General features: G+C 69.2%; 1 protein-coding gene across 1 annotated transcript; it reads right to left on the reverse strand.

The window, feature by feature from the left end:
• Nucleotides 1-332: 332 nt before the first annotated feature.
• On the reverse strand, nucleotides 333-13,548 carry MAML1 (mastermind like transcriptional coactivator 1). Its single transcript, XM_055124547.1, has 5 exons — nucleotides 13,170-13,548; nucleotides 5,302-6,564; nucleotides 3,781-3,987; nucleotides 3,567-3,663; nucleotides 333-2,880 (listed from the first exon to the last, which is right to left on the reverse strand). Exons 1-5 carry the CDS (start codon nucleotides 13,458-13,460, stop codon nucleotides 2,045-2,047), a joined length of 2,694 nt encoding a protein of 897 aa, XP_054980522.1. The 5' UTR covers nucleotides 13,461-13,548; the 3' UTR covers nucleotides 333-2,044.
• Nucleotides 13,549-13,784: the final 236 nt, after the last annotated feature.

Below are 13,784 nucleotides of genomic sequence, written 5' to 3' on the forward strand. Positions count from 1 at the left end.
AAGAGGTGGGGGTGGAGCAATTCACCAGACAGTGCTCTGGTTGGTTCGGAGAGGCGGGGCGGAGCAAGTCACCAGACAGCACTGATTGGTTGGTTCGAAGAGAGCTGGGGCGGAGCAAGTCACCAGACAGCACTCTGGTTGGTTCGAAGAGCGGCGGGGCGGGGCATCTCACTGGACAGCGCTCTGATTGGTACACCCGAAGAGCCACGCCAAGGGCTGTGAGTGGGGGTACTGGGGACCCTAGAAAGTTAGCACCAAATCGGGATGCCTTGCCTTGACCCCCTCTCCCGATCCAGCACAGCCACTGCATGTCCAGTACACGGGAGGTTACGTACTAGCAAAATACTTTTATTATTTCAGAATAAGAAAACAAGGAAAAAAGTAGAGACCGTGTTTGGGGATGGAGAGCAGAGTTCAGGGCAGCCCGTGGGGGACAAGCAGATCTGCACTTTACCGACAATATGAAATCAACAATACCAACCGCTGGCAGAAAACGTATCAGAGCCGCGATCCCCCGCTCCCCAGACATAGAAAGGGTCATAGTTCTTAAAAATCTATAAAAGTAAAAAATATAGTCCGAAGCTCTAACGCTTATTCCATCTTTAATATAAAATTGTAAACATTTATTTACACAAAGCAAGTGTGTATAACAAAAGTCCGAGCACCCTTTGAGTCTTGGCTCCTGGAAGGTGGGGCATCGTGCGTCCCCCTGGCCACCCGACACACCAGGTTCATAAATAAAGCCACGGGCAGCTCCGGGGGAGGGACCCCCAACATCACATTGTATTGCTTTGACCTGGCGGCCCCGGACTAAGGCAGGGTGGTCCCGCTCACCTCCCCGGGGTGGGGGGAGGGGCAAGAGCTAGGGGAGGTCACCAGCCTTCAGCCCGTTATTTTTGGTAGAAAACCCGCTGAAATCACCCTCTTCCTCCGGCGGACTGGGGGACCACCGTCCCCCCGCACCCCCACCCCCAGGGTGGGTGTCCATTGGCCTGATTGCTTCTTCCCGTCCGGGGAAATGAAATTCAGCCTGGGGTGGGGGGAACGGGGAGGGCGCCCCCTACCGGCGGCAGCTAATGGCTATTAAAGAGGATTGGGAGTTCCAGGACCCCCTGGCAAGGCACTGCTGGTGCGTTATAACGACCCGGGTGCGGGCGCGCAGGCGCGGGATGTGGGTAAGGGGCTCCTGGGACCCTTCTCTCCCGCGCCGAAAGGGCGATGGCTGTGTGTGGCTCTCTGGGACCCCGCAGTACGCCTCCTGCCCCACCCCCCGGCCGGACACTCTGGATGCAACTGCCCCCTCCAAGCCAAGCCGCAGCGCACCCGGGGGCGGCCTCGGACCCAGGAGTGAGTCGACTCACCTATCCCCGGGGCGCTGGATTAGTGTTATAAAGCGATTCTCGGAAAAGTGCAAGGTGGGGCGGCCTCCCCGACACGCGGGGCGCACAGCCTCCGGACCGGCCCCGGATGGGCTGACCCGACCTGGTGGGGGTTTGCTGGCGCCAGGAGCGAGCAGCGGGGCGGGGCGGGGGGCCCGTGTCGGGGACTCTGCACCCCGCCCTCCCGCGCCCCTCGGCAGACTGAGGGACCCCGACTCTGGAGCTCGGCCTCCCCGTCGGGGGGGCCCCCGGGGGTGGCCACGGCGCGGACCAGCGCTGCCAGCTGAGGGCGGCCTCCCTCCACTCCGGGCACGACCCCCGTGCCGGGGAGGCGGCAGTCACAAGGCTGGGCCTTACAAGGCAGCAACGAACGGGGTGCCCCGCGTGGCCACCTGCACCCCCACCTTTTAACCTCACAAGTTGGAAAAAAACAGGAAAACTCATCTTTTCTCAGCTACCACTTGCCAAGGTCCTGCTCCGCCCAGCCTCCCCGGGCCTGCGCGGCGGGACCCCGGCCCGGGCCCTGGGCGCGCTGCCCGGCTTTTGGTCCGGAGGGCGGGAGCCCTCGGGCCCCGCGGCTGGGGGCCCACCCGGACGGCGCAGGGGGCGCCCGGCCCCCGGCAGGGCTTTTTGGTCCGGTCGCTGCTGTCCCCGCCCCGCGGCGGTCACTGGGGCCCCAGGAGGTCGTCCAGGTCCCGCATCCACTCCTCCGAGGTCCGGCTCTTCAGCAGCGAGTCTATGAGGTCGCCGTCGCCCGCGAAGGGGCAGGGCAGCTCGGCCGCTGCGCCCGTCGTCCGCACCGGGTAGGCCTGGGGGCACGGCAGCCCCCCGCGGCCGCCCAGCGCGGGCCCGGGGCTCTGGCTGAAGCCCCCCAGCTCCGGCAGGCCCTGCTGGGGGGCGCCCGCGGCGGGCGCGCCGGTCCGCGGCGGCGGCGCGCTCCCGGGGGGCGCCAGCGGCCGGCTGGGCAGGGGCTGCGGGAACGGGGGGCCGCTCACCTTCAGGTGGGCCTGTGGCGACGGCAGGTGGAAGGCGGGCGCCGCGGCGGGGAACTGGGGTCCCGCGCCCGCCCCGCCTGGGCTCTGGGCGCTCAGGCCGGGCGCCAGCCCCTGGTGCTGCCAGGCGGGCGCCTGCGCCCCCAGCGCGGCCGACACCCGCGGCGCGGGGGGCTTCGCCAGGTTCCCCTTGGCGTGCGGCGGCGCCAGGCCCGCGCCGCCCAGCGAGTTCTGCCCGTAGGCGCCGCCCCCCGCGCCGCCCCCGGGGCGGGGCAGGTGGGCATGGCCGTTGGCGGCCGGGGGCGGAGCCAGGGCGGGGCTCAGGCTGTACAGCCCCCCGGGCTGCGGCTGCTGCGGCAGGGTGGGCGGCCCCGCGGAGAAGGGCGGCACCGCGCGCTCCTGCGGGCCCGAGCCTGCGGGGGCGAGTCCGGCGCCGAGCGACAGGAGGGTCCCGGGCTGGGCGAAGGCGCGCGGGCAGCTGCTCATGCCGGGGACGGCCGCGGAGGAGCCTGGGGGCCGGAGAGAGGGAGGGTGAGGACGGGCGCGGGGTCTGCCCCGAACTGGTCCGGGCTCTGGGGACCAGAGGGGCTGGGGTCTACCCAGCTGCGGGTGCCTGGGATACTTGGTGGGCGGGGCGCACGCGGGTGTCAAACCTCGGGCTCCCCCATGCAAGCCCTGAACCCAAATGGTTGTGGGTTTGTTTTTTTTTTTTTTTTTTTTTGCGGTGCTCGGGGCTTTCTCGGGGCCCTGCACTCGGACCCGGACGCGCAGGCTCAGGGGCCCCAACCTAGGGCTGCCAGGGTTCGAGGGCGAGCTGGCCGCGTGCCAGGCACTCTCTACCCGCTGTACTGCACACGGCGGCTGGCAGCGCCGGGCACTCTCCAGCCGAGTGGAGGCCCCCTGTACCTCTAAGGGTTCTGGGTGCTGGGTGCTGGGGGGGGAGCTGGTCCCAGGGCGCGGGTTTCCGCGGGGCCAACGGGAGCCTTTGAGGCGGCACCCCGGGGGGCGGGACGGGAGCTCCATCCGCCCTGGGTCCTGCCTGGGGGGTCCTGCCTGGGGAATGGTGGCTTTGGAAATGAGGGTGGGCAGGGGGCACGCCCCACCCCCCTCATGCTGTGCCACTCCTGTCCCGCCCGCCCTCCCCTAGCTCTGCCCTTCTGTCCCCGGGGCCCCCCACCCCTCCGCAGTCTCGCACCTGGGAACGCGCCGACCTGCTGGGGGAAGCTGCTCTGATTCGGGTCTTGGTACTGGGGAGGTGGGCGTGTCAGATGGCGCTGGAACTGCTGCTTCTCCTAGAAAATGCCAGAAGGGCCTGAGCCGCCCTCCCCTACGCCTCCCTCCCGCCACGGCGCAGCCACCGGAGCCAAAGGGGAGGGTCTCCTGCACAGGGCGGGGTGGCCGCCCCTCACCTGCTCGGCCAGCAGCTGCTGCTGCCTCTGCAGGAAGTGGTGCTGCTGCTCGCGCTGCTTCTGCTGGTCCAGGAGCATCTGCTGCTGCTTGAGCACGGCCGCCTGCTGCGCGCCGCCCAGGTAGGGCGCGCCGTGCGCCCCCGCCGCCGGGCCCCCGCCCACGCCGCCGGCCGCCCCGGCCACGGGCACGCTGGGGGGCGTCTGCTCCTGGCGGCGACACAAGCGGGGGCGGGCGCGCGGCGAGGCCCGGTCAGGACGGGCGGCGCGAACCTCTCGGGCCCAGCTGGCAAGCGTGCGCCCTCCCTCTGCGACCCTGGACACCCCCAGTCTCTGGCACGGGGACGCCCCCTCCCCGACCGCCGGGAAGCTCTGCTCGGGACCGTGCTCGGGACCCGAGCGGCTTTGCTGGTGGCCACGCCCGGCCAGTACTCGAGGCTGATTCCCAGCTCGGTGCTCAGGACGGGCGCCTGCGGCGACCCTCTGCACACGGCCCACTCCTAGCGAGGCTCTGGGGACCCTACGGGGCGCCGGGGATCAAACCCCGGGTGGCCATGTGCAAGGCCAGTGCCTCCGCTGCTGGGCTGTCACCGTGCACTGGAGCGTCCCCTCGGGCAGTCCCTTCAGAGGGGCTGGGGCGGAGTCAGTGCTGAGGGCAGTTTGGGGCTGCCGGGTTCATCCTGAGCACTGTTCGGCAGAGCCCCCAGCCCCTAACCCAAGATAATCAAATGAAGAAAAGTTTTCTAAGTCAACAACCAAAACTCCGGACGGAGATGTGAGCGCCCTGGTCTGACAGATGAGACCAAAATCAAGAAGGGGTCAGAGAGAGTTGGGGGTGAGTACTGCTCGGTCTGACCCCCAAACCCCCGCCCCCAATTTTGATGTTTAGAGGTCGGGAACCGCTCAAAGGGCCTGAACGCACCCTGGAGCCCCGGGCGCGATCCCCTGGCACCTCACGGCCCCAAATCACTCCTGAACAGAGTGGGGAGGGGCTTCGGAGCCCGGCCCAAGTCACGGGGAAAACAACAAAAGCCCACCCACAATTCAGTGACAACTTAAGTGACAGTCAGGCTACTCATGGCCCAGGGTTCAGCCTTCAAAACCAAGTGACGTGGCACGCGGCCGACCTGGGCTCCGCCCCCGGCACCCTCTCGGGTCCCCAGAACACTGCCAGGGTCAGGCTGCCCGTGGGTGCTTCATCCCTGAGCACTGCCGAGTGAGGCTCGAGTACCAAAACCAGACCGAACTTAAGTCAAATCCCAAAAATCCCTAGGCTTTGGTCCTGCCCCTCAAACAGCCACTTCCCACCCCCCGGGCAGGCGTGGGGCGCCCAGGCCCCTCCCCCCCATCCCGGGAGCCCCGCGCCCCCCGCGGAGAGGGAGTGAGGAGGCAGGATGCGCTATGGGGAGGGAGGTGAGAGGACGAGGGTGAGACACCAGGTCAGTGGGCGGAGGCTGGACCCGGAGGGAGGCTCAGGGGCGGGAAAATGAGTCAGCAGGAAGGGCAGCGGCCGCGCGGGCTCACCTGGCTGGCAGGAAGGTTGCGGAAGGGCCCGGCGCCCGCCTTGGGCTTCAGCAGGAAGAGCGAGCTCTGCTCGGTGCCCAGCGGCGGCAGCGCCTGCTGCAGGTACGAGGCCATCAGGGCGGCCTTGCCCGCGCCCGCGCCCGCCTGCCCGCAGTCGGCCTTGTAGTGCGACAGGGGCTTGGTGTTGCCGTAGTCCAGCACCGAGGCCGGCGCGGGCGCTGCGCTGGGGGTCCCGGCACCGGGCGCGTGGCCCAGGAGGGCGCCGTGGTGGTGGCCGGGCTGGAGGTAGGGGCCGCCGGCGTTGGGGGGCCGCGGGGAGCCCTGGTTCCCGCCGGGCCCCAGCAGCAGCGCGGAGCTCCCGAAGTCAGCCTTGCTGTAGCCGGGCGGGCTGGCGGCCTTGTCCAGGGGGTAGGCCCCCCCAAAGGCCCCGTGGGCCGCCGCGGCCGGCCAGGAGCCCACCAGGGCGCCGGGCGCCGGCGTGGCGGGGGGCGGGTTCTGCAGCAGCTTCTGCTTGGCCGCCATCTGCTGCAGCTGGTGCGCGGAGGACAGCTCGGAGGCGGCGGCCTGGCCCGGCTCGGGCAGGGCGGGCGGCAGCAGCCCAGGCGCGGGCAGCTCGGCCACGTGGAAGAGGGGCTGCGGGTTGGCGCCGTCGGGCGCCAGGAAGCCGGGGGAGCCGCGGGCCCGGCGCTCGGCCTCGAACTCGCTCTTGACGCGCACGTCGGGCGCGGGGGGCGCGGGCGGCGCGGGGGGTGCGGGCGGCGGCTCGGGCTCCTTCTTGTCGTCGAAGTCGTCGGCGAACAGGTCCTTCATGTCCTCGTCGGGCACCGAGCGGTTGAGCTCCTCAATGAGCTCGCGCCACTCCTGCTCGTTGAGGTTAAGGTCGGGCATGAGGTTGCCCTGCAGCGAGCAGCCTGCGCCCGCCAGCACGCACGGCAGCTCGTCGGCCGGCTCCTGCTTCAGGTCGCGGGGGGCCAGCGCAGGCTCCGCGCCCCCCGCCCGGCCCGGCGCCGCCTCGGCCGCGGGCTCGGCGGCGGCCCCGCGCGGGGAGGCGGCGGCGGGCGCCTCGCGCCGGGTCTTCTTGGGGCCGGCCCCGGCGGGCGGCGCGGAGGAGGAGGAGGAGGCGGCGGCGGCGGCGGCGGCGGCGGCAGCGGCGGCGGCGGCGGCGGCAGCGGCGGCGAAGAGGTCGCTGTAGCCGTTCTGGGGGTCCCCGTTCTGCGCCGCGCCCGAGCTATCCAGGTTGCGCTTCACCGCGTCGTGGAGGTGCTGCGGGCGCGAGCCACATGGGTCACTTAGGGCCCCCGCCAGGGGGTGGGCGAGAGGACCCGGCCCCCCCCCCACCAACGGCGAAGGGTGCAGGCCCTGCAGGGGGCACCCAAAGGCCCCCGGCGGACTGCTGCCCTCCCCGCCCCACCGCCTGGGACCCTTCCCCCATGGTGCCCCGTGCACGGGCGACCCCAGGACGGCCCCCGGCCCGGCCCGCCCCACTGGACCCCGAGCTGATGCGAACCGCAGCACCCACGACCCCCCGCCCCCCGCCGGCGGCTGCAGGCCCACCCCGCAGGGCGGCCCGGGAGCACCTGCGGGCGTGGAGGAGCACTCGGGTGCCCGTCTCGGGTGCGCCGGAGCCGCGGCACGGCGGGGAGGGACTCGCACTGCACGCGCTGACCTGGGTGCAAGCCTGGCACCCCGCGGGCCCCCGCAGCCCGGGGTCGCTCCCGAGTCCACCCTGCGCACGGCCGGGCGTGGCCCAAGCCGCAAGCGAAAGACCAAAGCTGGCCCAGTGCCCCTCGCGGGCCTCACCACCGGCCCCCCTGCACGGCGCTCAGACGCAGCCCACGTTCCTTCCAGCCCACCCGGGCCGGTCGGGCGCCCGTGGGACCCTGACACGCGGGGCCCCTGACACGAGGGGGTCGCTCCCAGGTGGCGTGAGACTGCAGCCTGCCTGTGCGCCACCAGGGGGCGCTCCCGAGCACAGAGCCAGGAGTACCCCCAGTACTGCTGGGGGTAGCCTCAAAAAACAGGGCTGAGCAATAGCCTAGCGGGCCGAGGGCTTGCCTCGCACGGCCATGGGGCTCGATCTCTGGCGCCCATCTGGCCCCCGAGCACGCCAGGAGTGATTCCTGAATGCAGAGTCAGAGTAAGCCCGAGCACTACAGGGTAGGGCACCAGGATAAAAATAAACACAGGGCCGAGGGACAGTACAGCGGACAGGTACTTGACTTGTACGCAGCCAAACCAGGGTTCGATCTCTGGCACCCACAGGGTCCCCAAGCCTCACGTGGAGCAGATCCCTAAGTGCAGAGCCAAGAATGAGCCCTGAGCACCACCAGGTACGGCCCTCCTGAAACAATCAAAGGAGGGAAACATGCGGAAAGCATCAGGGTCAAATCTACAGCGTTTCGGGGAGTGGGATGGTGCCAGGAACTTGACTCTGGGTGTCACGCACACAAGGGAAGGCTCTGCCAGGGCAGGACTCCCTGCCCTCATTTCCAGATTCACGAGCTTGTTCTGTGGTGGCCAATACTCCCGTGACAAGGCGGAAACTTGGCCCTGATGCCAGCTGGAATGAGCAAAGGGCACGTCTGAGAGGTCCCAGGGCAGGAGGGCAGGTCTGAAAGACGGGGGCGGGGGGGGCCTGCCCAGCGGGCACAGCCCCTGGACCATCTGACCGGCTTGGCGAGTGCTGCCACGCGGCCTGTCCCCTAACCCGGGGCACTGCCTGCGAGGCCAGGCCACCCGGGTTCGGTCCCCAGCACCCGGTACAGCTCCTGAGCCCGCAGGGGTGGGAGGAAGCCCTGAGCACGGCAGGGGGCTGCCCCAGAGCAAAAAGCCAAAACAAGTAAAAACCCCCTGAAAATGGCTGGTTACCGACTGCTTGCCGAGGGCAGGGGCCGGGGCCGGGAGACAGCAGGGGTGAACGGACCTGCTGGCGTGCAGCGGCCCCGAGTGGGTGCAGGGTGCAGCCGGGAGCTGGCCTTGTGGGCCCCAAGGCCAAAAACAAAACAATAGAGTAACACCCCAGAAGAGGTTCCACTGCTGGAGGGATGCAACTGCTTTATTTTTAAATGTCAATATTTAGAATTCCCTGGAACTGTTCCCCTCTGCAACTATAAATAGCCTTTTCTGCCTTTTCTTTTCTGAAAAGAGGAGATTCGTGGGCCAGGAGAGAGAGAGAGAGAGAGAGAGAGAGAGATGACGGCACAGTGTCCCGTGTCCCGTGGCAGTGGCTCGGTCCTGGATTCGCTCCCGGGCCCGGGTCAGTTTCTTTGATTAGACATAAAGCGTGATGTGACCAGAGAGTCGAGTCAGGGGTGGCCCCCGGGGAAAGGGAAAGTCCAGGGAGAGTAAGAGTTGGTCACTGAGGCTTACAGATAAGGGCGGAGGTGAAGGCATCTGCTCTTCACGCAGCCCAGGCTCCATCCTCAGCACCACACAGGACCCCTGATCGTGGCCAGGAAAGACCCCTGAGCACTGCTGGGTGTGCCCCCCAAGGGAAAAAGGAATTCTCTCTCTCCCTCACTGGCTCCGCTCGGGGACCATGTGATGCTGAGGAAACAACCCTGGGCCGGCCGCGTGGAGGATGAGCTCCTGACCGCTGTTCAGCCCCTGATTTTCCTTTCGCCTAATTGAAGTCGGTCAGGCGGGGACTAACGAGCAGAGCCCTGCAGCGATTCCTAACCGAGCTTACGGAGGCTGGGGCTGCTCTGCTGCTTGCGGCTACACTCAGAGGTGCTCAGGGGGGCGCGTGGGCTCCAGGGATCAGACCCCGGCTGGCGGCACAGAGTGAGACGCCCTCCCTGCCGTACGGCCCTCCTAGACCCCAGGCTGCCAAGTTTCAGACACGAGGATAAAACAGAACAGAAACCCGTTGCTGCGGGGAGCTCAGAGCATCTCCAGGTTACTCCGGGCAACAGGGGCGCAGACGTGTTTGCCCGATGACAGGTCGGGCCGCCTCTGAGCCCCGCAGCGCCCGGCTGCCAAGGCCAGGTGCCCACCCTGCAGCCCACCTCAAAACATGGCTGCTCGGCTGTCGTGATCTCAGACTTTTGCTTTGTTTCGCAAAGGGGTCAAAACCCTCTTAAGGGGGCTGGAGCGATAGCACAGCGGGTAGGGCGTTTGCCTTGCACGCGGCTGACCCGGGTTCGATTCCCAGCATCCCATATGGTCCCCTGAGCACCGCCAGGGGTGATTCCTGAGTGCATTGCCAGGTGTGACCCAAAAAGAAAAAAAAAAAAACCCTCTTAAGACTCTGCCCTGTGGCCAGAGCTCGAGTTCCCGGTGGCACAGAAAGGAGAGCCAGTGCCAACGGGTTTCCCCCGGTGCCCGCCAACCCTGTGCACCTTTGGCGCCTCTGAACGGTCACTGAATTTCGTGTTCTAAGGAAACACCCTTTGGGAAAAGCTGCTGGTCCACATCGCCGGAGACAGCTGAGAGCTCACATCTTTACTGTTGGGAGCACCACACGCAGGGGTGCTCTGGAGGCTATGCAGGTGCCGGGGTCACGCCGAAAGCCCTCCCCGCTGGCCTATCCCAGTGGGTCTCCCCAGCCCGGGAGAGCTCACCAGGGCTGACCCTGGCCTCGCCGGTGCTAATCCCCTGAGCACCACCGGGGGGCGCTCCTGAGCACAGAGCTGCAGGGCACAGAGGGTGAAGCCCCGCGTGCACCCACCCCGCCCAAACAAAACGCAGGTCTTGGCCCTGAGCAGCGTGGGTGGCAGAGACCCCGCAGGGCGCCGGGTGGGGGAGAGGGAGGCGGTGATCCCCAGACTCTGGGAACAGGGTACGTCTGCTCACTTGGGACCCGGCCAGCTGTGTGTGTGTTTAGGGGGGGCGGGGGGCACTTCCCACAGTGCTCAGGGGAACCCCCAAACCCTGCCGAGCAACCACACCTGAGACACCGGCCCCCCACTTCCTCCTGCCCTTCAGCTTGGTCCTCCGAGAATCCGGCTCCTCCTTTCCCACTCCCCGCTCGGTGTAGCCCCCAGCCCATGGGACGCCCGGCAGAGCCCCCAGCCCCGAGCCCTGCCTGGCGTCCTGCTGTTCACAGGGAGGATTGGATTGGGGTCACTCGCCGGACCCCGCGGAGCCAGCAGTGGTCCTACACAGTGCCTGCCCCAGCCCTTACACCGCCTGCAGGGGGGACCGGCCCGGGTTCAATCCCTGGCACCCCAGACGGCCTCCCGGGCCACCCGGAGTGACCCCTGAACACAGACCCGGGCCAGCTGTCAGCCCCCGAACAAGCGAGACAAATGCCTGGACAAGGCTGGGAGTCACTGCTTCTCCCTTCGCTGCTTTTCTTTCCTGGGTCTCTGAGGGCTGCTCCTGGCGCTGCGTCCAGGGTGGGCCTGGTGGGCCGCGAGTTGGGGGGCGGGGGGGGCGGGCCGACTGTGCTACGGTCAGCACCTTTCCCGGCTGCTTGAGTCTCGGCCTGGCCTCGCCCGAGGAGGGCAGCTGGGGGGGAGAGGGGGAGAGGGCAGTGGAAAAACAACGTGGTTTTTTGGGGGAAAATCCGCGGGGCAGAGGCGCGGGCCGAGCGGGAGGAAGTGGGGCTCAGGATGACTAAGCCGGCAGGATTTTGCAATTCCAGCCCTGCTGGTCGCTCCTGCAGGGGCGGGGAGGAGCCGGCGCGGCAGGGTGACAATGGCTAAGGAGCCGGGGGCAGGCCCAGCACAGGGCAGAGGGCAGGAAGGGGAAAGGGTGCGAAAGTACTCGAGAGTGAGGAGGAGAGGAGACAATCCGCCCAGGACCCAGGCGGAAGCGGAGCCCAGGGAAAGGAGGTCACCGAGACTGTCCTTGTGTTCAGACCGGAAAACCAGGGCCGCAGTAACCCCCGGGACACGGCCGGCCCCTGGCGTCTCCACCTTCAGGAGGGCTCTGAGCGCAGACCCTGAGCACTGGCGGCGTCCAGAAGCCGTAACAGAGAAGTGAGTGAGCTCGACTGGAAGCGCATGCTCTGTCGAGGGCGCCCTGGGCAGGTCCCCGAGCACTCCCGGCCGAGCACTCCCGGCCTAGCACTCCCTCACCGTTCAGCTGCTTTCCAGAGCGGAGCTAGGAGTGCCAAGTGGGCCGTTTTCTCCAGCGCAGTGTCCACCAGGACAGTCTCACCTTCTGAGAGGAACTCACCCACCTAATTGTCACTATCACCTCTTTCTTTTGGGTTTGAGTCATGCCTTGGGCTACTCCCACGGGACCCTGCAGCCGGGACTGGGTCTGGGTCGGACCCGTGCAAGGCCAGCAGGCGTCCTCGCAGCTGTGCCGCCGCTCTGGCCAGTCACCGGCCTCTCGCTTGGCTTATTTCTGGGCAGGGGATGCTCAGGGCTCACTCTGGCAGTGCTCAGGGGACGTGAGGTGGTCCAGGCGACCCTGTGGGACACCAGGGACCCGACCTGGGGTGGCCTCGTGCGAGGCACACGCCCTCCCTGCTGTGCTAATCGCCTGTTTCTCACTCCAGTTTAGGGACCCTGCTGTGCATGAGAGCGAGGATGGGAGGGAGGGAGGGAGGGGGTCCAGGAGGAGGTCCGGGGGGGGGTGGCGCTGACCTTGTACACAACCGACTCCGGACCCACTGGCACCTCACAGGGTCCCCAGAGCAGCCCCAGAAGCGACTCCCGAGCCCAGCCAAGCACAGCCTGGGGCACCACAGGGCGGGCTCCTGAGCACTGTCAGGGGCAGGCCCCGAGCACCACCTCCCACCCTGCGGAAAAAAGAAGCAGAAGCGGAGGGCAGATTCTCTACGACCCGACAGGCTTAACAGCCAGCTGTCACAGCCACCGTCAGAAGCGACCCCGTGTCTGGAACAGGGCAGGGAGACTAGGGGGCCTGGCTCTCCGGCGCTCTGGGGCTGCTCCGGGGCTGCTCCTGGCCCTGTGCTCAGTGACCAAACCCCGGTCAGCCGCACTCTCCCCGCTGCTCGTCTGACAGGCAGGCGCAGTCCCCAAAGGCCACGGAGCTGCCCTGGAGCCAGAGGGGACAGTGCTTGGCAAAGTGGGCAGAGGGGATGTGCGGACCCGCACAAGACGCTTCCTCAGCCTCTGGGGCCTTTCTGCGGCGGTGCAAAGGGCCGGTGGTCGCCCTCACTGGCCACACATCACGCATACAGGAGGGCCAGCGCTCACCCCCCCAAACCAAACACAGAGCCGGGTCCGGTCCAGGTCCCCATCACGGCCACGGCCGGCCCGTGCCCAGCCGGGGTCCCCGCGCCCCGAGCCCGAGGGGGCCCCGAGAATCATCTCGGGACCCTGCTGCCCGCTGGGTGGCCGGTCCCTTGCGGAGGGCCACCGGCCCAGGCAGGGACCCTCTCCCGCAGGGGCTGTTCCGGGACTGACCGCGACTGACCGGCGCAAGTGACACCGGCCACTGCCTAGGCCCAGGGACCGCGCCCCGCGACCACCCCGCCGCGCGCGAGGGCGCAAGGCAGGGGCCAGAGCGGCCCGACCCGGGTCCGAGGAGCCCCGGGCGGCGGCGGCGGCGCTGAGGTCCGCCGGAGGGAGCCGCTGCCGGGCGCCGTCGGGGTGGCCCCCGGGTGCCCCGGACCCCGGGCCGGGCCGCGCGCTAAAAATAACGCGCAGACAATAGTTTCCGAGTCTCCGACCCGGGCACGGGCGGGCGCGGGGAGGCGCCGGCACCCGGAGCCCAGCCCGGGGGTCTCGGGGGGCCCTGGAGGAGCCGGCCCGGGTGGCGGGGGGGGGGGGGGCTGGCGGGGTCTGGGGTCCCGGGAGCGCGGCACAAGGGGGGCCCGCTGTCCCGCGGCCCAGGGGCCAGCGCCATGGGTTCCGCGGGGCCCGGCCGTGGGCGCGGCGGGGAGGTCGCGGCGGGAGGTCGCGGCGGGGGGATCGCGGCGCCCCCGCCCCCGCCCCCCGCGCACTCACCGCGCCGGCGCGTGCGGGCTCGGGGCCGTCGGCGGCGTCGGGGCGCGCGGCGGGCGCGGCGGGCGGGCGGTGCTTGCCGGCGCGCTTGGCCTTGGCCTGCACGCAGCGCTGGTGCAGCGCGAAGGTGTGCTGGCGCTCCAGCTCCAGGCGCTCGGGCGACACGGCCTCGTAGCGCGCCTCGCACGCGCTGTGGTGGCGTCGGCACAGCTCGATGCGCCGGCGGAGCCGCTCCATGACGGCGCTGTGCCGCGGCAGCGCGAACTCCGCCATGGGGCCGGCGGGCAGCACCATGGGCCGCGGCCCGGCGCGGCGCGGCGCGGGGCTCACGGCCGCGCCATGGCGGCCCCGCGGCGCTCAGGCCCGCGCCTCGGCCCGCCCGCCGGGCCCCATTGTTTTGCGCGCCGCCGCGGCCGCCATCTTAAAATTGTTGTCGGGGCCCTCGGAAGTGGGCGGGCCCGCGCGGGGCGTCCCCGTGACGGGCGCGGCGGCGGCCAATGGCGCGCGGCGGAGCGGCCGCCCGGGGGGCGGGCCCGGCGCGCCGAGAGGATTTAAAGGGAACGCGCGGGGCGGGGCGACGGCCCAGCGGCCCGGGCGGGAGGCCCCGCCCCTGCGCCC

The sequence above is a fragment of the Sorex araneus genome, chromosome 2 (genome assembly GCF_027595985.1).
Source record: "Sorex araneus isolate mSorAra2 chromosome 2, mSorAra2.pri, whole genome shotgun sequence".
In the NCBI taxonomy this organism is placed as follows: Eukaryota; Metazoa; Chordata; class Mammalia; order Eulipotyphla; family Soricidae; genus Sorex; species Sorex araneus.